The 22,767-nt window shown below is 42.9% G+C and overlaps 1 protein-coding gene and 1 long non-coding RNA gene across 2 annotated transcripts in view; both read right to left on the reverse strand.

Annotated features, from left to right (window-relative positions):
• Positions 1–22,767, reverse strand: part of LOC121845714 (N-acylneuraminate cytidylyltransferase-like) — a 47,886-nt gene that overhangs the window by 17,663 nt on the left and 7,456 nt on the right. Inside the window, exon 7 of the mRNA XM_042317552.1 lies at positions 12,087–12,252. Within this exon, the coding sequence (XP_042173486.1) occupies positions 12,087–12,252 (166 nt within the window). The remainder of the gene's footprint in view (positions 1–12,086; positions 12,253–22,767) is intronic.
• LOC121845715 lies at positions 13,334–14,104 on the reverse strand. Its single transcript, XR_006082743.1, has 3 exons — positions 13,822–14,104; positions 13,641–13,781; positions 13,334–13,412 (listed from the first exon to the last, which is right to left on the reverse strand). It is a non-coding gene; the product is annotated as an uncharacterized LOC121845715 (long non-coding RNA).

A 22,767-nucleotide genomic window follows, 5' to 3' on the forward strand; every position in this document is an offset into this window, starting at 1 on the left:
TCTGGAAGATGCATCATGCTACCTTGTTGACATGCCTTTGATGTGCATTTGAATCCCAAACCATGCTCCCCCGAACAACTCTCTCAGTGGGCACTCCACTGTCACGTGTTGCTGACTAAACTCCCAGAGAGTGACTAGGGGATCAATAGAGTACCACAGTATGAGTAATAATACCTATAAAACCTAGCGGTCAAACAAGGAAACGGTTCCAATTGTTTTTCCCCCATTCATCTTTCCCATAGGGGATTTAAGAAACACTTCAAATAAGGGCTGTGTTTCATGTAGGCTTACCCTGGCATGACATTTTTATAACCGTGTAAATCTCTCCAGGACAAGGTGACTTTGATCAATATATTCACCTGTATTTACCTCCCAAAAATGAAATGGTAATACTAGCTGGGAATGTGGCTAATCATAAAGAACTACAAATACCATGATGATCTGGACGAGACTGCCAAATCGATTAACTATCTAATGTTAGCTAAATGTAGTGATGAATAAATTGGCTAAATATCTTTAAATTGACAATTCTGTTAACCATGGACATCACCAGGACATGGCTTTCTGGGCTTTAGCCCAGAATGATTTTGGGTCAGTCCCAAATATTTTGCTCTGCTGCTGCTATGGTGTAAAATAAATTGTACCACTTAGTTCATAGAGCTTTGATTAGGTGAAGCTTCCAAAATCATCCAACCATTATAATCAGGGGTGCTGGTGCGCATATTTTTCAAAATGGTGCTATGTCTCCAAGATCACTTAATGATTAATTCGTATTTTACATAACGAACCGAATATAATAGCAGGATAATGTCAGGCTACTGTTATAAAAAAAACACCATGTCATGTCTTATGACAATGTAGGATGATTGTGCTGAAATGTTTTTTTTTTCTGATGCTGTGGTTGTGTTTAACTCCATCTGCTCTAAAATTCAATTAGTTAGGCAGGTTAGCCACCCTTACATCATTCAGAAATTCTAAATGCATATACCCATTAAACTGATTGGGATCAAATGGTTGGCTGCATGCAGCATGGCCGTTTCACCTGTAAAATGTGAAGAATTATGATTCACGATTGACACTGATGATGGCCTAATTTAGTGTTTTAGGATTGAAAATATATAAATGTTCCTTTCGCCACTTACAGTATGTGTAGGCATAGGCAATCATGCAAGTTGGATGATGCATTGTATGTATATTCTAATTAACCGATAGGCTTAATTTCGGTACAAACTTTCATTCAGAAATTATGGCTTAATAGGGCGCCTAACAACACACCACTACACCTCTGGTTATAATACATGTCAAGACGTCTGGTCAACTGGTCGTTCCAGCACCGTTTTGATTGATACAGTCATTTCGCTGCTTTGAGACAAGCATGGAAACTCATCTTGATAAATCAATCAACGTCAGATTTGAGTTTTCACTGAATCTCCGTTTGGATACGTGGTTATAATTAGGCTTGGAAATGTTAGCTAAGTTGATGTGAGTGCTCATGATCATTAGTCTCGCAATTTAAAGCAATGCAGATCTTCTCTACACACACATTAGGCCCATAGCCTACCTGATAACCTGATGTTTTCCTGAACTTTCCTGATGCATTTCAGTCAGTCAGGCTACTGATGCGAATACACATTTGTGCACTTTTCCCATAGGCTATTCGAGTCATTTGACGTATGTTTTTATTGTTTTAAAAGCTCACACGGCCTACAACGTTTCAATAACAATATAGCTATTGGCTTCATTGACTTTACTGAATTTATTCTGGTAATTGTAGGCTACTTGTTGATAGATTATTGTCTGAAATATTATTTTAACAGTAGGCCTACTAACACACAATAACCTCATATGGGGTTACTGACCACAATCAATTGAATGAATAATAAGAAGGGTTGATTAATTTATTTGGCCTTGGAAGAAAGGCTGGAAGAAAACATAGCGCTGCAGGAAGGGATGCTGGAAGTGCTGCAGATAAATTGAAATACATTTGCCAAATTAAATAATTACTCCTCTATAAATAAATTAAATCATTGCAAATACTACACCATCATAATTTAGCCACAGAGGATCAAAAGCTTATTGCTTTAGATTGTGTTTTGTTTGTCACATTATGAGAGCATAGGCCGAGTCTACAGTCAGGAATCCTGCAATTGGGCATCTCGCTCGGAAAATATAAAACAGCTGATTGTTGAGTTGTGGCTGTCAATGAACAGCATGCAGCAGCTAGAAGGTATTTCGCAATATTTCAAAATACAATCGCGGAAAAAATCTGTTTGAATAGGTGAGTGCCACTGGAACGTTGGTGGACTATAATTTCCTACTCATATTATAGGTGTAAAATCTGTCTATGCACTCTTTTCATTGGTCTATGCTATTGGTTGCATTTAAAACATGAGTTGTTCGTTTTGTTGATCTCAGTCTGTAAATGTCAGAGTAGCTTGTCATTTCGATCATTTGTGTGGTATAAATAAATATTGTATTGTAATGTCTCCAGTCATGTAGAATTGCAGGAAAGGATTTTAGAAAAGGCTAGTTTTTTCTCGGACCCACAAACCCCTCAGCCCCGAATTTTACGAAACTCTGGTGACGGTCCTGCTGTGAACTGTCTTGTGCAAGTTTTAAATTGACAAAATACTGCAGGGATTTGTAGTCTTGCATGATGTCTACTTTGATGCTAATTATCATTTCTGAATCTGAGAGTAGAAAGAGACAAATATATTGATCAAAGTCACCTTGACCGAGAGAGATTGACATGGTTATCAAAACGTCATGCCAGGGTAGGCCTACACGAAACACAGCCCTTATTTTGTCTTTCAAAAATGCTCTATGAGAAAAATGAATGGTGGAAAATGTCCGTTTGACCGCTAGGTTTTATGGATGTATGAATTTGATTTAACTAGGCAAGTCAGTTAAGAACAAATGCTTATTTTCAATGATGGCCTAGGAACAGTGGGTTAACTGCCTTGGCAGAACAACAGATGTTTACCTTGTCAGCTCAGGGATTCAATCTAGCAACCTTTCTGCTACTGGCCCAATGCTCTAAGCACTCGGCTACCTGCCGCCCCACTGTGGGGCTCTATAAACCCATCCATTTTGGGACACACTCCTTACTTCAATTAATGTTCCATTTTGAAAAAGTAAAACTAGCATGAAATTCTAATGAACAAATCCCCCCTGTCGTTTTACAATATATAATCCTAAATAACAATTAACCATTTCATTTGCCAAGGCTTTCGACTCTGTCAATCACCATATTCTTATCGGCAGACTCAGTAGCCTCGGTTTTTCGGATGACTGCCTTGCCTGGTTCACCAATTACTTTGCAGACAGAGTTCAGTGTGTCAAATCGGAGGGCATTCTGTCCGGTCCTCTGGCAGTCTCTATGGGGGTGCCACAGGGTTCAATCCTCGGGCGACTCTTTTCTCTGTATATATCAATGATGTTGCTCTTGCTGCGGGCGATTCCCTGATCCACCTCTACGCAGACGACACCATTCTATATACTTCCGGCCCATCCTTGGACACTGTGCTATCTAACCTCCAAACGAGCTTCAATGCCATACAACACTCCTTCCGTGGCCTCCAACTGCTCTTAAACGCTAGTAAAACCAAATGCATGCTTTAACTGTTCGCTGCCTGCACCCGCACGCCTGACCAGCATCACCACCCTGGATGGTTCCGACCTTGAATATGTGGACATCTATAAGTACCTAGGTGTCTGGCTAGACTGTAAACTCTCCTTCCAGACTCATATCAAACATCTCCAATCGAAAATCAAATCAAGAGTCGGCTTTCTATTCCGCAACAAAGCCTCCTTCACTCACGCTGCCAAACTTACCCTAGTAAAACTGACTATCCTACCGATCCTCGACTTCGGCGATGTCATCTACAAAATTGCTTCCAACACTCTACTCAGCAAACTGGATGCAGTTTATCACAGTGCCATCCGTTTTGTCACTAAAGCACCTTATACCACCCACCACTGCGACTTGTATGCTCTAGTCGGCTGGCCCTCGCTACATATTCGTCGCCAGACCCACTGGCTCCAGGTCATCTACATGTCCATGCTAGGTAAAGCTCCGCCTTATCTCAGTTCACTGGTCACGATGGCAACACCCATCCGTAGCACGCGCTCCAGCAGGTGTATCTCACTGATCATCCCTAAAGCCAACACCTCATTTGGCCGCCTTTCGTTCCAGTTCTCTGCTGCCTGTGACTGGAACGAATTGCAAAAATCGCTGAAGTTGGAGACTTTTATCTCCCTCACCAACTTCAAACATCTGCTATCTGAGCAGCTAACCGATCGCTGCAGCTGTACATAGTCTATCGGTAAATAGCCCACCCATTTTTACCTACCTCATCCCCATACTGTTTTTATTTATTTACTTTTCTGCTCTTTTGCACACCAATATCTCTACCTGTACATGACCATCTGATCATTTATCACTCCAGTGTTAATCTGCAAAATTGTAATTATTCGCCTACCTCCTCATGCCTTTTGCACACAATGTATATAAGACTCTCTTTTTTTTCTACTGTGTTATTGACTTGTTAATTGTTTACTCCATGTGTAACTCTGTGTTGTCTGTTCACACTGCTATGCTTTATCTTGGCCAGGTCGCAGTTGCAAATGAGAACTTGTTCTCAACTAGCCTACTTGGTTAAATAAAGGTGGGAAAAAAAATCATTTGGGAGGTATTTCATATTTTACATGTGTCAAGTCTCGAAATCCGACCAAAACAAATCCATGTGACATTTTATTAGGCACGCCTCTCCATTCTTTTGTGTGAAATTGTGCACACTAAAAAATAACACATGGGATTCCACTTCGCATTGAACTGGCAGCATTGCTGGTTCGGTGGAAGTATCGGAGGGTCTTATCAAAGATTGTATAACTAACCCAAGATAGACCACAGCCTGTCCTTTCCAATGGGAACAAATGAGTCATAGTGGGAAAAACAGGTAAGGGGGCTGAGTCAAGCACGAGCTAGCGAGAGCCTATTGGCGCATTCTAGCATACATTTGCATATTTCCTTTAGAGAACGCCTACTCTGTGAGGTGTGCAATAACTCAATTCGCCCATGCACTCCTAAACAACGCAATGTTGTAAAACTTTGGCAAAGGGTAAAATCTACAAAACTTAGTCCACTCTGTTCATAACATATATTCGTTTTGGGAACAGAAAACCATATTGGGATCAAATGTTTACACATCCGGTGAAATATCTGGCTCATTGACAGCGCTGCGGCGCCTTGGGTGATGTTCCTAGGGGAGGGATCTCCTCTGGGCCCCGAAAGACAGGATGGTTATTGATTCGGAAGTGCAGGAGGAGGCGAGTTTGATAAGGACTCACAACGTTCCTGTACAAAGACAGCTTTTTAACATAGTGACTTTTTAAACATGTTTTCATGTCTTAAAAATGTTTTACTTTTGTAAAATAATTTGTACACGTTTTAAATGGTTTTTACAGATTGGAAGTTTTACAAGAAAAAGTACTTTTATTCATGGTTGTTTCTATTGTTTTTAACAATATGTACTTTTTAACTCATTTAAATGTAATATTCAAATGCTGTGTTTTATGCCGTTCTTATGTGTATAACATGATGTACAAAAATATATATATGAGCTGTTTTTAAAGGAAATGCAATAATAAAAACCTTTCCAAAAGCAGAATAAAATGATGCTAATATGGCTCAAATTCGCTAGCTAGCTAACCAACCAACAACTGTAACAATGTATTTGAGAGACAAGTCCTCGTTTTGCAAATGTATTTATGTTTTCAATAAATATTTGAGACTAAATATAGTTTACATGTTGTCAACCATCTACATTTACCGGTCAGTTTTGCCCCATAATTGCACACACATCGGTTGTGTTGCTAAACAACCATCACAACTAAAAACTCAGTTGATATTCCCCTTCATAAGCAGTGGATGTTTATCAGATGAGGAAGGGGAGGACCATCCTACTCAGTGAATTTCAGATAAATAATACAAATCAAACAAAAAAGTTAGTATTTTTAGATAAAACTCTACTTACATGTATTCAAATGTCACCAAATACCTGATTAAAATGCACTGTTTTGCAATGAAGGTCTACATTAGTAGATTAGACTACATTAGTACAGAACCCACTAGGATAGCACCACGGTATAGCCAGGAGACAGTTATTTTGCGTCCTCCTCTGGCTACATTGACTTCAATACAAAATCTAGTAGGCTCGTGCTCCTCACCCCCTTCCATAGATCTACATGGTAATTATGACAACTTCCAGAGGATGTCCTTCAACCAATCAAAGCTTTTGCAGTATGAGCTGACCTGTTGTCCATCCAATCAAAAGATTAGAGAATGAATCTAGTACTATGCATGTTTCACTTAGAAGCTTGGCGTGTTGGTGACATTGTTGGATATATTGTGAATAGTGATAGCGCATATTATTCAATTAAAATGTGTTTTTTCAAACTACAGGACACAGATGTAGATTATATATTGTTTACTTGGTTTTAGAAAATTACTTTTCCTTTGAGTTAGTGCCATTTATTGAAATGTGCCCTGTTAACTTTAGTAGCAAGTAGCTAGCTAGTTACCTACAGTACCAGCAAAGATTCTTCATAACTAAACTAAGATAGACCACAACCTGTCGTTTCAAATGGGAAAAGATTAGTCATAGTGGGCAGAACAGGCAAGGAGGTGGGCAGAGACAAGCATGAGCTAGCTTCATTTTTATACATCCATTGAGCTAGAGGTAATTGCACTGTACGATGCTTTACTTGCTGAGCCATATGGACATTTCTATTGTCTCCTCTAGGATGTCAACATCAATTCAGAATGATTTGATTGCTTCCATCATATCATCCATTAAAATAGGTTGATACTCCACATTGTTTTGCATGGCAAATGTATGAAACCACAGACAAACTGTCACTCGCAGTTGTTAGTTATTGTCAGGTACATTGATGATCAGGGCTTTATTCAGGAATGTTTCTTGGCCTACTTTGATGAGTCAAGTGGGAGAGATGTGCAGGCCGTGTTTCACGTTGGGAATTCTGAGATGTCCGAGTTTAACTTCATGGAGAAACTTGTTTCCCAAACCTATGATGGAGCTGCTGTAATGGAATGTATCTGCTGTAATGGAATGTATCTGCTGTAATGGAATGTGTCTGCTGTAATGGAATGTGTCTGCTGTAATGGAATGTATCTGCTGTAATGGAATGTATCTGCTGTAATGGAATGTATCTGCTGTAATGGAATGTATCTGCTGTAATGGAATGTATCTGCTGTAATGGAATGTATCTGCTGTAATGGAATGTATCTGCTGTAATGGAATGTATCTGCTGTAATGGAATGTATCTGCTGTAATGGAATGTATCTGCTGTAATGGAATGTGTCTGCTGTAATGGAATGTGTCTGCTGTAATGGAATGTGTCTGCTGTAATGGAATGTGTCTGCTGTAATGGAATGTGTCTGCTGTAATGGAATGTATCTGATGTAATGGAATGTATCTGCTGTAATGGAATGTATCTGCTGTAATGGAATGTATCTGCTGTGGAATGGAATGTATCTGCTGTAATGGAATGTATCTGCTGTAATGGAATGTATCTGCTGTAATGGAATGTATCTGCTGTAATGGAATGTATCTGCTGTAATGGAATGTATCTGCTGTAATGGAATGTATCTGCTGTAATGGAATGTATCTGCTGTAATGGAATGTATCTGCTGTAATGGAATGTATCTGCTGTAATGGAATGTATCTGCTGTAATGGAATGTATCTGCTGTAATGGAATGTATCTGCTGTATTGGAATGTATCTGCTGTAATGGAATGTATCTGCTATTTGTATTTACAGCCAAGTCCCCCCCTGTTCCCTGATTAAGAGGGGATGACCACTCCACTACCAGTGTCAACTCTTCTGATGAACTGAAGCCATGTTTCATATGCCTTCTCATCCACTTGGATGTTTCCTCTCCAAGCACTGAGTAGCCCTGTCAATTTTCTCACTAATCTATGTAACCAAATAAATAGTTCTTGGACAAACGCCAACTCGCCACACGTTTGCTGGTTGTCCTGATCTCTGCAACATGGATAGATGGAAATCGACACACAATGCTATAAATGAAGATCTCTTATACTGTATGATCACGTGTTTTACAAGTATTTGGTTGGATCTTGCTACAACTGAGTGAAAGCCTGAACAGGAAAGCATGTGAAACTTCTTGATGGTTGTACAAGGTTAATGTTGTCATCCAGTTCTTTCCCCCAACTGAGGTTTGATGAGGCGCTACACTGCCATCTGGTGGCAAGATGTATGTGAACCACCCCATCAGATGCACCTTCAAGATTGTGGTATGGAGTTACAAGGCTAAAGTCATTTCTAGAATAGTTCAGATTAAAGCAGGGGAATAAGAAAGTGTTTCTTACGTTTATGATCATTTATAATTTGACAAACAAATTGCAGGCAAAATACAAAAGTAAACACCTCAAACAACAAGAATCTCAGTGCAACTCCATGTTAATGTCCTAATACTTTCCCCCCCAAATTAAGACAGAACATGAAAAAGTAGAGAGAAAAACAATCAATCTCAAGTAAATTAAAGGCCTCCTGTATACTACTTCATTTAAAATAAAGACATTCATTTTTGTCAACACAACCTGTAGCGAAATAAAACCCAAACTACCTTGATCTGACAACCTGTAAAAACTAGCAATGGGCACAGTTATTCAAACAGACATTAGTATTCGTATACACAGGCCTATTTCAACAATGACAAGGCTTCATCTTAACGGAATAAAATGATCTATGGGACATTTCTACACTCATGACATTTGGAATTCTTCATTTAATAAAACGTCACAAATGTGAATATAGTTTAAAAAATACATACGGTATTAGCCTACACAGGTTTCACTTAGCTTGCTGTTGTTGACACTACAGTCAGAGGCTCCATGTGTAGCAACGTGAAGTGGGAGATCTCTAAGCAATGAAAGAAAAGTTGAATTAAAATGACAGAATTAAGTAAACTAAATGAGGAGTAGCCTACAATGAGCAACCTTCAGTATAGGCTGTTTACTCTGAACAGGGCTGTTGTAGATCAGGACAGTAAAGACATGCACTGCCATATTGGATGATAGATAACCTATGGCATTTACAAGTGTCTAACTAGTGCGAGTCAGGGGCTACTTTTTCTCTCCCTCCTTTGTCACACACCCCTGGTCCCTGTCCCCACAGTATCTCCCGAGTCCTGCAGGCTGCACAGCAAACAAGTGTCCATGATTAAAACTATCTGGATATCCGATAAAATGTCATGATATTATTTCTAATGCCTATCCCTACTTTAGAACACATTCTAGAGTTTAAAATGGAAATGTACTTTCTGTGGATGCGGTCCTGTTCCATCTGAGACTTGGCCTTCTTCTTGAGCAGCAGGATGTGTTCAGAAAACTCCCTCACAGCCCCCAGGCCTGCAGCATTGTGGCAGGAGTATTTAGCAGCGTTGATCGCCACCACTGGGGCGTCCCGGGGTACTGCACTCAGCCCAGCCAGGATCAGACAGTCAACATCTGGTGCATCATTACCTGTAGGAGGGAGAGATGGAGGGATGAAATGTTTCTATTAAAGTGTCCATGAGGTGGTTCTTGAAGTATTTTTAGGATGATTCATTAGTATGTTGCAAAAACATGACATGATTTAAGATAATCATATTTATTTTGACATAGTTTCTGATTTTGGGCTTAGGGATATCGTAGAATTTGAATTACAGAAATCAACTAAATTGGACTCAATTGAAAATGAATCCCAAATTCTCCAGGATTTGACTGCTGGCACCTCCCTTCTCACCTTGGCTGTAAATATTCAGTGACTGTCAGTGGCATGCAAATTAAGTTTTCTGCAGTGGTAGCCTAGCATATGTAACAGTATAACTTTAGACCGTCCCCTCGCCCATACCCGGGTTGTAGCCTAGCATACAGGCAGAGGGGAAATACAAATGATCACTTAACGAAAACTGGACTCTGAATAAAATATACAAAATAGTTTCCCCGTCTCCCCTTACTAATAGATACTCTATTTAATCAGTTTCCACCTGTCTCTCCTTACTAATAGATACTCTATTTAATCAGACAGTTTCCCCCGTCTCCCCTTACTAATAGATACTCTATTTAATCAGTTTCCACCTGTCTCTCCTTACTAATAGATACTCTATTTAATCAGACAGTTTCTCCCTGTCTCTCCTTACTAATAGATACTCTATTTAATCAGTTTCCCCCTGTCTCCCCTTACTAATAGATACTCTATTTAATCAGACAGTTTCCCCCGTCTCCCCTTACTAATAGATACTCTATTTAATCAGACAGTTTCCCCGTCTCCCCTTACTAATAGATACTCTATTTAATCAGACAGTTTCCCCCGTCTCCCCTTACTAATAGATACTCTATTTAATCAGACAGTTTCCCCGTCTCCCCTTACTAATAGATACTCTATTTAATCAGACAGTTTCCCCGTCTCCCCTTACTAATAGATACTCTATTTAATCAGACAGTTTCCCCGTCTCCCTTACTAATAGATGCTCTATTTAATCAGACAGTTTCCCCCGTCTCCCCTTACTAATAGATGCTCTATTTAATCAGACAGTTTCCCCCTGTCTCTCCTTACTAATAGATACTCTATTTAATCAGACAGTTTCCCCCGTCTCCCCTTACTAATAGATGCTCTATTTAATCAGACAGTTTCTCCCTGTCTCTCCTTACTAATAGAGGAGCTATTTAAATCAGACAGTTTCCCCCTGTCTCCCCTTACTAATAGATACTCTATTTAATCAGACAGTTTCCCCCGTCTCCCCTTACTAATAGATACTCTATTTAATCAGACAGTTTCTCCCTGTCTCCCCTTACTAATAGAGGAGCTATTTAATCAGACAGTTTCCCCCTGTCTCCCCTTACTAATAGAGGAGCTATTTAATCAGACAGTTTCCCCGTCTCCCCTTACTAATAGAGGAGCTATTTAATCAGACAGTTTCCCCCTGTCTCCCCTTACTAATAGAGAAGCTATTTAATCAGACAGTTTCCCCCTGTCTCCCCTTACTAATAGATACTCTATTTAATCAGACAGTTTCCCCCTGTCTCCCCTTACTAATAGAGGAGCTATTTAATCAGACAGTTTCCCCCTGTCTCTCCTTATTAATAGAGAAGCTATTTAATCAGACAGTTTCTCCCTGTCTCCCCTTACTAATAGAGAGCTATTTAATCAGACAGTTTCTCCCTGTCTCCCCTTACTAATAGAGGAGCTATTTAATCAGACAGTTTCTCCCTGTCTCCCTTACTAATAGAGAAGCTATTTAATCAGACAGTTTCTCCCTGTCTCCCCTTACTAATAGAGGAGCTATTTAATCAGACAGTATCAGACAGTTTCCCCCTGTCTCCCCTTACTAATAGAGGAGCTATTTAATCAGACAGTTTCTCCCTGTCTCCCCTTACTAATAGAGGAGCTATTTAATCAGACAGTTTCTCCCTGTCTCCCCTTACTAATAGAGGAGCTATTTAATCAGACAGTTTCTCCCTGTCTCCCCTTACTAATAGAGAAGCTATTTAATCAGACAAGTTATTTATGAGTGAAGAACTTACAATCACTTCCTGGCAAGAGAGAACAGAGGGATGAGAGGAGAGATGAAGGGTTGAGAAGATAGAGAGAGATAAGGAGGAGTGAAACACAGAATGAGGAGATACTGTTCCATAACAGTGTGGTCACCTTGACAATCACTATCAGGTTCAACTGGTTCAAACTTTACTGTTGACATTTACTGTCTGATAGTTTCATTGTTACGTGGTTATCAAACACCGCTGCTACGGTCACATTCCTGAGAGATATCTAGCCTGTTCTACCTTTCCATCTCAGAAGGGCTCCAAATAAATACCTTCATACGTTTTGATTGATATGAACGCAAAAGTATTACTCAAAATAGAAGGTTAAGATTCCACTATATTACAAACTAATTAGTAATAGTGGTACTATTTGTAGTAGTAGCAGTTGTAGCAGCAGTATTAGTAGTAGTAGTAGTAGTCGTAGTAAAATGTTAAATGAAAAGAACAGTGAGTTTACCCATATAGGCGACCTCCTTCCAGTCCAGATCCCTGTCGTCCATCATGGCTGTGACCTCACCCTGGATGTCCTTGCCCAGCTGCCTGACCTCACAGCCTGTCCTCTGGGATAGATTGTCAGCCAGGGCCTTGGTCACAGGGTCCTCACCGGACGAGATCAGGATCACCTGGAAGAAAGACAATAATAGTAGAAAACATTTTCATACTGAGACAAACCGATCTGTTCTGGGATTGGCTGGTTACACATCCACCATAGTTTCAGGAAGCGTGTTGGAAAGGACAGTGGGAGAAGAAAACAGCCTGGCCAGCACAGCACGGTTGGGCCAATAATGTGTAGAAGGATGTCATTTGAGAAGTGTTCTCTTAGAGGGTATGATGACACTCAAACTAATAAAAGTCACATGACGGAGTAAATAGTATCCTATGTGTGTGTTTAATGGGCGGAGGATTCAGTGATAAACTGTGGTCTAAATCTAGGAGCAGCCGGTGTGTAACATCCTGTTCTGGTAAGAGCTTAGCAAAGCAAACCCAACTGGTTCTACCTAACTTCATGTATCTTTAATACTGCCACAAACCCAACTGGTTCTACCTAACTTCATGTATCTTTAATACTGCCACAAACCCAACTGGTTCTACCTAACTTCCTGTATCTTTAATACTGCCACAAACCCAACTGGTTCTACCTAACTTCCTGTATCTTTAATACTGCCACAAACCCAACTGGTTCTACCTAACTTCATGTATCTTTAATACTGCCACAAACCCAACTGGTTCTACCTAACTTCATGTATCTTTAATACTGCCACAAACCCAACTGGTTCTACCTAACTTCATGTATCTTTAATACTGCCACAAACCCAACTGGTTCTACCTAACTTCTGTATCTTTAATACTGCCACAAACCCAACTGGTTCTACCTAATGTATCTTTAATACTGCCACAAACCCAACTGGTTCTACCTAACTTCCTGTATCTTTAATACTGCCACAAACCCAACTGGTTCTATCCTGCCACAAACCCAACTGGTTCTCTAACTTCCTGTATCTTTAATACTGCCACAAACCCAACTGGTTCTACCTAACTTCCTGTATCTTTAATACTGCCACAAACCCAACTGGTTCTACCTAACTTCCTGTATCTTTAATACTGCCACAAACCCAACTGGTTCTACCTAACTTCCTGTATCTTTAATACTGCCACAAACCCAACTGGTTCTGTATCCTGCCACAAACCCAAACTTCCTGTATCTTTAATACTGCCACAAACCCAACTGGTTCTACCTAACTTCCTGTATCTTTAATACTGCCACAAACCCAACTGGTTCTACCTAACTTCCTGTATCTACTGCCACAAACCCAACTGGTTCTACCTAACTTCCTGTATCTTTAATACTGCCACAAACCCAACTGGTTCTACCTAACTTCCTGTATCTTTAATACTGCCACAAACCCAACTGGTTCTACCTAACTTCCTGTATCTTTAATACTGCCACAAACCCAACTGGTTCTACCTAACTTCCTGTATCTTTAATTGCCACAAACCCAACTGGTTCTACCTAACTTCATGTATCTTTAATACTGCCACAAACCCAACTGGTTCTACCTAACTTCCTGTATCTTTAATACTGCCACAAACCCAACTGGTTCTACCTAACTTCCTGTATCTTTAATACTGCCACAAACCCAACTGGTTCTACCTAACTTCCTGTAAACTGCCACAAACCCAACTGGTTCTACCTAACTTCCTGTATCTTTAATACTGCCACAAACCCAACTGGTTCTACCTAACTTCCTGTATCTTTAATACTGCCACAAACCCAACTGGTTCTACCTAACTTCCTGTATCTTTAATACTGCCACAAACCCAACTGGTTCTACCTAACTTCCTGTATCTTTAATACTGCCACAAACCCAACTGGTTCTACCTAACTTCCTGTATCTTTAATACTGCCACAAACCCAACTGGTTCTACCTAACTTCCTGTATCTTTAATACTGCCACAAACCCAACTGGTTCTACCTAACTTGCCACAAACCCACTGTAACTTCATGTATCTTTTTTTGTTTGTTTTTGTTTTTTGAATTTTTACCCCTTTTTCTCCCCAATTTCATGGTATCCAATTGTTGTAGCTACTATCTTGTCTCATCGCTACAACTCCCGTACAGGCTCGGGAGAGACGAAGGTTGAAAGTCATGCGTCCTCCGATACACAACCCAACCAGCCGCACTGCTTCTTAACACAGCGGGCATCCAACCCGAAAGCCAGCAGCACCAATGTGTCGGAGGAAACACTGTGCACCTGGCAACCTTGGTTAGCGCGCACTGCGCCCGGCCCGCCACAGGAGTCGCTGGTGCGCGATGAGACAAGGACATCCCTACCGACAAAGCCCTCCCTAACCCGGACGACGCTAGGCCAATTGTGCGTCGCCCCACGGACCTCCCGGTCGTGGCCGGTTACGACAGGGCCTGGGCGCGAACCCAGGGACTCTGATGGCACAGCTGGTGTTGGTCAATGTGCCCTTGACCAAGGCACTTAACCCTACTTGCTCATGTAAGTCGCTCTGGTTGATTGTCAGCTAAATGACTAAAATGTCAAATGATAGGATTGTTTTTTGTTTATTTTATTGTAGCTTAATGCTGCTTGAAGTTGAACATGTTAAGAGAGGTTAACTGTCACTGCCCAGAAAGAATGGTGTCAGCTATGACAAGACACCTTGAATTAGATTTGTTTTCTTTTGGTTATTAAAACAGCAGAAGGTGGAGTGGATTTACAGGCATTCAGAAAGCATTCAGACCCTTCCCTTTTCCCACATTTTGTTATGTTACAGCCTTTTTCTAAAATTGATTAAATTAAAATTTTTCCTCAATCTACACACAATACCCCATAATGACAAAGCGAAAAGGTTTTTTGAAATATTTGCAAGTTTATTACAAATAAACATACCTTATTTATGTAAGTATTCAGATTTTTTACAATGAGACTCAAAATTGAGCTCTTTGAGATGTTTCTACAACTTGAGGTGACCAGGAACCCAATGGCCATGCTGACAGAGATCCAGAGTTCCACTGTGGAGATGGGAGAACCTTCCAGAAGGACAACCATCTCTGCAGCACTCCACCAATCAGGCCTTTAGAGTGGCCAGACGAAAGCAACTCTTCAGTAAAAGACACATGACAGCCCACTTGGGAGTTTGCCAAAAAAGCATCTAAAGGACTCTCAGACCATGACAAACAAGACTCTCTGGTCTGATAAAACCAAGATTGAACTCTTTGGCCTGAATGCCAAGCGTCACATTTGAAGGAAACCTGGCACCATCCCTACGGTGAAGCATGGTGGTAGCAGTATCATGCCATGGGGGATGTTTCTCAGCGACAGGAAGACTAGTCAGGATCGAGAGAAAGATGAACAGAGAAAAGTACAGAGATCCTTGATGAAAACCTGCTCCGGAGTGCTCAGGACCTCAGACTGGGGCAAAGGTTCACCTTCTAACAGGACAACAGCCCTAAGCACACAGCCAAGACAATGCAGGAGTGGCTTCGGGACAAGTCTCTGAATGTCCTTGAGTGGCCCAGCCAGAGCCCGGACTTGAACCCAATCTCTGGAGAGACCTGAAAATATCTGTGCAGCAACGCCCCCATCCAGCAACGCCCCCATCCAGCAACGCCCCCCCATCCAGCAACGCCCCCATCCAGCAACGCCCCCATCCAGCAACGCCCCCATCCAACAACGCCCCCATCCAGCAACGCCCCCATCCAACAACGCTGCCCATCCAGCAACGCCCCCCATGCAACCTGACAGAGCTTGAGAGGATCTGCAGAGAAGACCGGAGTGCTTTAGCATCAAACTCAAGAATACTTGAGGCTGTAATCGCAGCCAAAGGTGCTTCAACAAAGCACTGAGTACAGGGTCTGAATACTGAGGCAAATGTAATATCTGGTTTTCATTTTTTTTATACATTTGCTAAAAATTCTATACCTGTTTTTGCTTTGTCATTATGGGGTATTGTGATGTCATTATGGGGTATTGTGTGTCGATTGAGGGGGGCGGGGGGGCGATTTATTCAATTTTAGAATAAGTCTGTAACGTAACAAAATGTGGAAAAATACTTTCTGAATGCACTGTGCATGACGAGGCTGCTCAACCAGACTCATACATGACAAGGCTGCTCAACCAGACTCATACATGACGAGGCTGCTCAACCAGACTCATACATGACGAGGCTGCTCAACCAGACTCATACATGACGAGGCTGCTCAACCAGACTCATACATGACGAGGCTGCTCAACCAGACTCATACATGACTAGGCTGCTCAACCAGAATCATACATGTCTAGGCTGCTCAACCAGTGAGCTAGGGACTAGGCTGCTCAACCAGAATCATACATGATTAGGCTGCTCAACCAGACTCATACATGACTAGGCTGCTCAACCAGACTCATACATGACTAGGCTGCTCAACCAGACTCATACATGACTAGGCTGCTCAACCAGACTCATACATGACTAGGCTGCTCAACCAGACTCATACATGACTAGGCTGCTCAACCAGACTCATACATGACTAGGCTGCTCAACCAGACTCATACATGACTAGGCTGCTCAACCAGACTCATACATGACTAGGCTGCTCAACCAGACTCATACATGACTAGGCTGCTCACCAGACTCATACATGACTAGGCTGCTCAACCAGACTCATACATGACTAGGCTGCTCAACCAGACTCATACATGACTAGGCTGCTCAACCAGACTCATACATGACTAGGCTGCTCAACCAGACTCATACATGACTAGGCTGCTCAACCAGAGTCATACATGACTAGGCTGCTCAACCAGACTCTAGGGACTAGGCTGCTCAACCAGACTCATACATGACTAGGCTGCTCAACCAGAATCATACATGACTAGGCTGCTCAACCAGAATCATACATGACTAGGCTGCTCAACCAGTGAGCTAGGGACTAGGCTGCTCAACCAGTGAGGTAGGGACTAGGCTGCTCAACCAGACTCATACATGACTAGGCTGCTCAACCAGAATCATACATGACTAGGCTGCTCAACCAGTGAGCTAGGGACTAGGCTGCTCAACCAGACTCATACATGACTAGGCTGCTCAACCAGAATCATACATGACTAGGCTGCTCAACCAGTGAGCTAGGGACTAGGCTGCTCAACCAGAATCATACATGACTAGGCTGCTCAACCAGTGAGCTAGGGACTAGGCTGCTCAACCAGTGAGCTAGGGACTAGGCTGCTCAACCAGACTCATACATGTCTAGGCTGCTCAACCAGAATCATACATGACTAGGCTGCTCAACCAGAATCATACATGTCTAGGCTGCTCAACCAGTGAGCTAGGGACTAGGCTGCTCAACCAGAATCATACATGATTAGGCTGCTCAACCAGAATCATACATGAGGCTGCTCAACCAGCTGCTCAACCAGAATCATACATGATTAGGCTGCTCAACCAGAATCATACATGTCTAGGCTGCTCAACCAGTGAGCTAGGGACTAGGCTGCTCAACCAGAATCATACATGATTAGGCTGCTCAACCAGAATCATACATGACTAGGCTGCTCAACCAGAATCATACATGACTAGGCTGCTCAACCAGTGAGCTAGGGACTAGGCTGCTCAACCAGTGAGCTAGGGACTAGGCTGCTCAACCAGACTCATACATGTCTAGGCTGCTCAACCAGTGAGCTAGGGACTAGGCTGCTCAACCAGAATCATACATGATTAGGCTGCTCAACCAGAATCATACATGACTAGGCTGCTCAACCAGAATCATACATGACTAGGCTGCTCAACCAGACTCATACATGACTAGGCTGCTCAACCAGACTCATACATGACTAGGCTGCTCAACCAGACTCATACATGACTAGGCTGCTCAACCAGACTCATACATGACTAGGCTGCTCAACCAGACTCATACATGACTAGGCTGCTCAACCAGAATCATACATGACTAGGCTGCTCAACCAGACTCATACATGACTAGGCTGCTCAACCAGACTCATACATGACTAGGCTGCTCACCAGACTCATACATGACTAGGCTGCTCAACCAGACTCATACATGACTAGGCTGCTCAACCAGACTCATACATGACTAGGCTGCTCAACCAGACTCATACATGACTAGGCTGCTCAACCAGAGTCATACATGACTAGGCTGCTCAACCAGTGAGCTAGGGACTAGGCTGCTCAACCAGACTCATACATGACTAGGCTGCTCAACCAGAATCATACATGACTCAACCAGCTGACTAGGCTGCTCAACCAGAATCTATATACATGACTAGGCTGCTCAACCAGAATCATACATGACTAGGCTGCTCAACCAGAATCATACATGACTAGGCTGCTCAACCAGTGAGCTAGGGACTAGGCTGCTCAACCAGTGAGGTAGGGACTAGGCTGCTCAACCAGACTCATACATGACTAGGCTGCTCAACCAGAATCATACATGACTAGGCTGCTCAACCAGAATCATACATGACTAGGCTGCTCAACCAGTGAGCTAGGGACTAGGCTGCTCAACCAGAATCATACATGACTAGGCTGCTCAACCAGTGAGCTAGGGACTAGGCTGCTCAACCAGTGAGCTAGGGACTAGGCTGCTCAACCAGAATCATACATGATTAGGCTGCTCAACCAGAATCATACATGACTAGGCTGCTCAACCAGACTCATACATGACTAGGCTGCTCAACCAGACTCATACATGACTAGGCTGCTCAACCAGACTCATACATGACTAGGCTGCTCAACCAGACTCATACATGACTAGGCTGCTCAACCAGACTCATACATGACTAGGCTGCTCAACTGCTCATACCAGACTCATACATGACTAGGCTGCTCAACCAGAATCATACATGACTAGGCTGCTCAACCAGACTCATACATGACTAGGCTGCTCAACCAGACTCATACATGACTAGGCTGCTCACCAGACTCATACATGACTAGGCTGCTCAACCAGACTCATACATGACTAGGCTGCTCAACCAGACTCATACATGACTAGGCTGCTCAACCAGACTCATACATGACTAGGCTGCTCAACCAGAGTCATACATGACTAGGCTGCTCAACCAGTGAGCTAGGGACTAGGCTGCTCAACCAGACTCATACATGACTAGGCTGCTCAACCAGAATCATACATGACTAGGCTGCTCAACCAGAATCATACATGACTAGGCTGCTCAACCAGAATCATACATGACTAGGCTGCTCAACCAGTGAGCTAGGGACTAGGCTGCTCAACCAGTGAGGTAGGGACTAGGCTGCTCAACCAGACTCATACATGACTAGGCTGCTCAACCAGAATCATACATGACTAGGCTGCTCAACCAGTGAGCTAGGGACTAGGCTGCTCAACCAGACTCATACATGACTAGGCTGCTCAACCAGAATCATACATGACTAGGCTGCTCAACCAGTGAGCTAGGGACTAGGCTGCTCAACCAGAATCATACATGACTAGGCTGCTCAACCAGTGAGCTAGGGACTAGGCTGCTCAACCAGACTCATACATGTCTAGGCTGCTCAACCAGAATCATACATGATTAGGCTGCTCAACCAGAATCATACATGACTAGGCTGCTCAACCAGAATCATACATGACTAGGCTGCTCAACCAGAATCATACATGACTAGGCTGCTCAACCAGTGAGCTAGGGACTAGGCTGCTCAACCAGAATCATACATGACTAGGCTGCTCAACCAGTGAGCTAGGGACTAGGCTGCTCAACCAGTGAGCTAGGGACTAGGCTGCTCAACCAGACTCATACATGTCTAGGCTGCTCAACCAGAATCATACATGATTAGGCTGCTCAACCAGAATCATACATGACTAGGCTGCTCAACCAGAATCATACATGACTAGGCTGCTCAACCAGAATCATACATGTCTAGGCTGCTCAACCAGTGAGCTAGGGACTAGGCTGCTCAACCAGAATCATACATGACTAGGCTGCTCAACCAGAATCATACATGACTAGGCTGCTCAACCAGAATCATACATGACTAGGCTGCTCAACCAGAATCATACATGACTAGGCTGCTCAACCAGAATCATACATGATCTAGGCTGCTCAACCAGAATCATACATGTCTAGGCTGCTCAACCAGACTCATACATGACTAGGCTGCTCAACCAGACTCATACATGACTAGGCTGCTCAACCAGACTCATACATGACTAGGCTGCTCAACCAGAATCATACATGACTAGGCTGCTCAACCAGAATCATACATGACTAGGCTGCTCAACCAGACTCATACATGACTAGGCTGCTCAACCAGACTCATACATGACTAGGCTGCTCACCAGACTCATACATGACTAGGCTGCTCAACCAGACTCATACATGACTAGGCTGCTCAACCAGACTCATACATGACTAGGCTGCTCAACCAGAATCATACATGACTAGGCTGCTCAACCAGAATCATACATGACTAGGCTGCTCAACCAGAATCATACATGACTAGGCTGCTCAACCAGTGAGCTAGGGACTAGGCTGCTCAACCAGTGAGGTAGGGACTAGGCTGCTCAACCAGACTCATACATGACTAGGCTGCTCAACCAGAATCATACATGACTAGGCTGCACTCAACCAGACTCATACATGACTAGGCTGCTCAACCAGAATCATACATGACTAGGCTGCTCAACCAGTGAGCTAGGGACTAGGCTGCTCAACCAGAATCATACATGACTAGGCTGCTCAACCAGTGAGCTAGGGACTAGGCTGCTCAACCAGTGAGCTAGGGACTAGGCTGCTCAACCAGACTCATACATGTCTAGGCTGCTCAACCAGAATCATACATGACTAGGCTGCTCAACCAGAATCATACATGTCTAGGCTGCTCAACCAGTGAGCTAGGGACTAGGCTGCTCAACCAGAATCATACATGATTAGGCTGCTCAACCAGAATCATACATGACTAGGCTGCTCAACCAGAATCATACATGACTAGGCTGCTCAACCAGAATCATACATGATTAGGCTGCTCAACCAGAATCATACATGTCTAGGCTGCTCAACCAGTGAGCTAGGGACTAGGCTGCTCAACCAGAATCATACATGATTAGGCTGCTCAACCAGAATCATACATGACTAGGCTGCTCAACCAGAATCATACATGACTAGGCTGCTCAACCAGTGAGCTAGGGACTAGGCTGCTCAACCAGTGAGCTAGGGACTAGGCTGCTCAACCAGACTCATACATGTCTAGGCTGCTCAACCAGAATCATACATGACTAGGCTGCTCAACCAGACTCATACATGACTAGGCTGCTCAACCAGAATCATACATGACTAGGCTGCTCAACCAGACTCATACATGACTAGGCTGCTCAACCAGACTCATACATGACTAGGCTGCTCAACCAGTGAGCTAGGGACTACCACCTCTGTCTTACCCTTAGAACTGATGGTTTTCCAAAATATATGCATTTTAAAGTTGTTGTTTTCTCATTGTGCAGAGTGTATTTATGTGAAATGTGTCAAACAATTCAGCATCGGTTGCCATTGATACTTTGCAATGTCAAATTTGTGAAATAAACCATTCAAATGTTGTGTGATCATATGTGATCTTTTAAAACAATGAATGAATCACCCACCCCCTCTCTCTGCAGTGTGTGTGTTCTATATGTTCTATATGTACAGTATCTGTACCTCCACCCCCTCTCTCTGCAGTGTGTGTGTTCTATATGTACAGTATCTGTACCTCCACTCCCTCTCTCTGCAGTGTGTGTGTTCTATATGTTCTGTATCTGTACCTCCACTCCCTCTCTCTGCAGTGTGTGTGTTCTATATGTTCTGTATCTGTACCTCCACTCCCTCTCTCTGCAGTGTGTGTGTTCTATATGTACAGTATCTGTACCTCCACTCCCTCTCTCTGCAGTGTGTGTTCTATATGTACAGTATCTGTACCTCCACTCCCTCTCTCTGCAGTGTGTGTGTTCTATATGTACAGTATCTGTACCTCCACTCCCTCTCTCTGCAGTGTGTGTGTTCTATATGTTCTGTATCTGTACCTCCACCCCCTCTCTCTGCAGTGTGTGTGTTCTATATGTACAGTATCTGTACCTCCACTCCCTCTCTCTGCAGTGTGTGTGTTCTATATGTACAGTATCTGTACCTCCACTCCCTCTCTCTGCAGTGTGTGTTCTATATGTACAGTATCTGTACCTCCACCCCCTCTCTCTGCAGTGTGTGTGTTCTATATGTACAGTATCTGTACCTCCACTCCCTCTCTCTGCAGTGTGTGTGTTCTATATGTACAGTATCTGTACCTCCACCCCCTCTCTCTGCAGTGTGTGTGTTCTATATGTACAGTATCTGTACCTCCACTCCCTCTCTCTGCAGTGTGTGTTCTATATGTACAGTATCTGTACCTCCACTCCCTCTCTCTGCAGTGTGTGTGTTCTATATGTATCTGTACCTCCACTCCCTCTCTCTGCAGTGTGTGTGTTCTATATGTTCTATATGTACAGTATCTGTACCTCCACTCCCTCTCTCTGCAGTGTGTGTGTTCTATATGTACAGTATCTGTACCTCCACTCCCTCTCTCTGCAGTGTGTGTTCTATATCTGTACCTCCACTCCCTCTCTCTGCAGTGTGTGTGTTCTATATCTGTACCTCCACTCCCTCTCT

The sequence above is a fragment of the Oncorhynchus tshawytscha genome, unplaced genomic scaffold (genome assembly GCF_018296145.1).
Source record: "Oncorhynchus tshawytscha isolate Ot180627B unplaced genomic scaffold, Otsh_v2.0 Un_contig_2591_pilon_pilon, whole genome shotgun sequence".
NCBI classification, from domain to species: domain Eukaryota; kingdom Metazoa; phylum Chordata; class Actinopteri; order Salmoniformes; family Salmonidae; genus Oncorhynchus; species Oncorhynchus tshawytscha.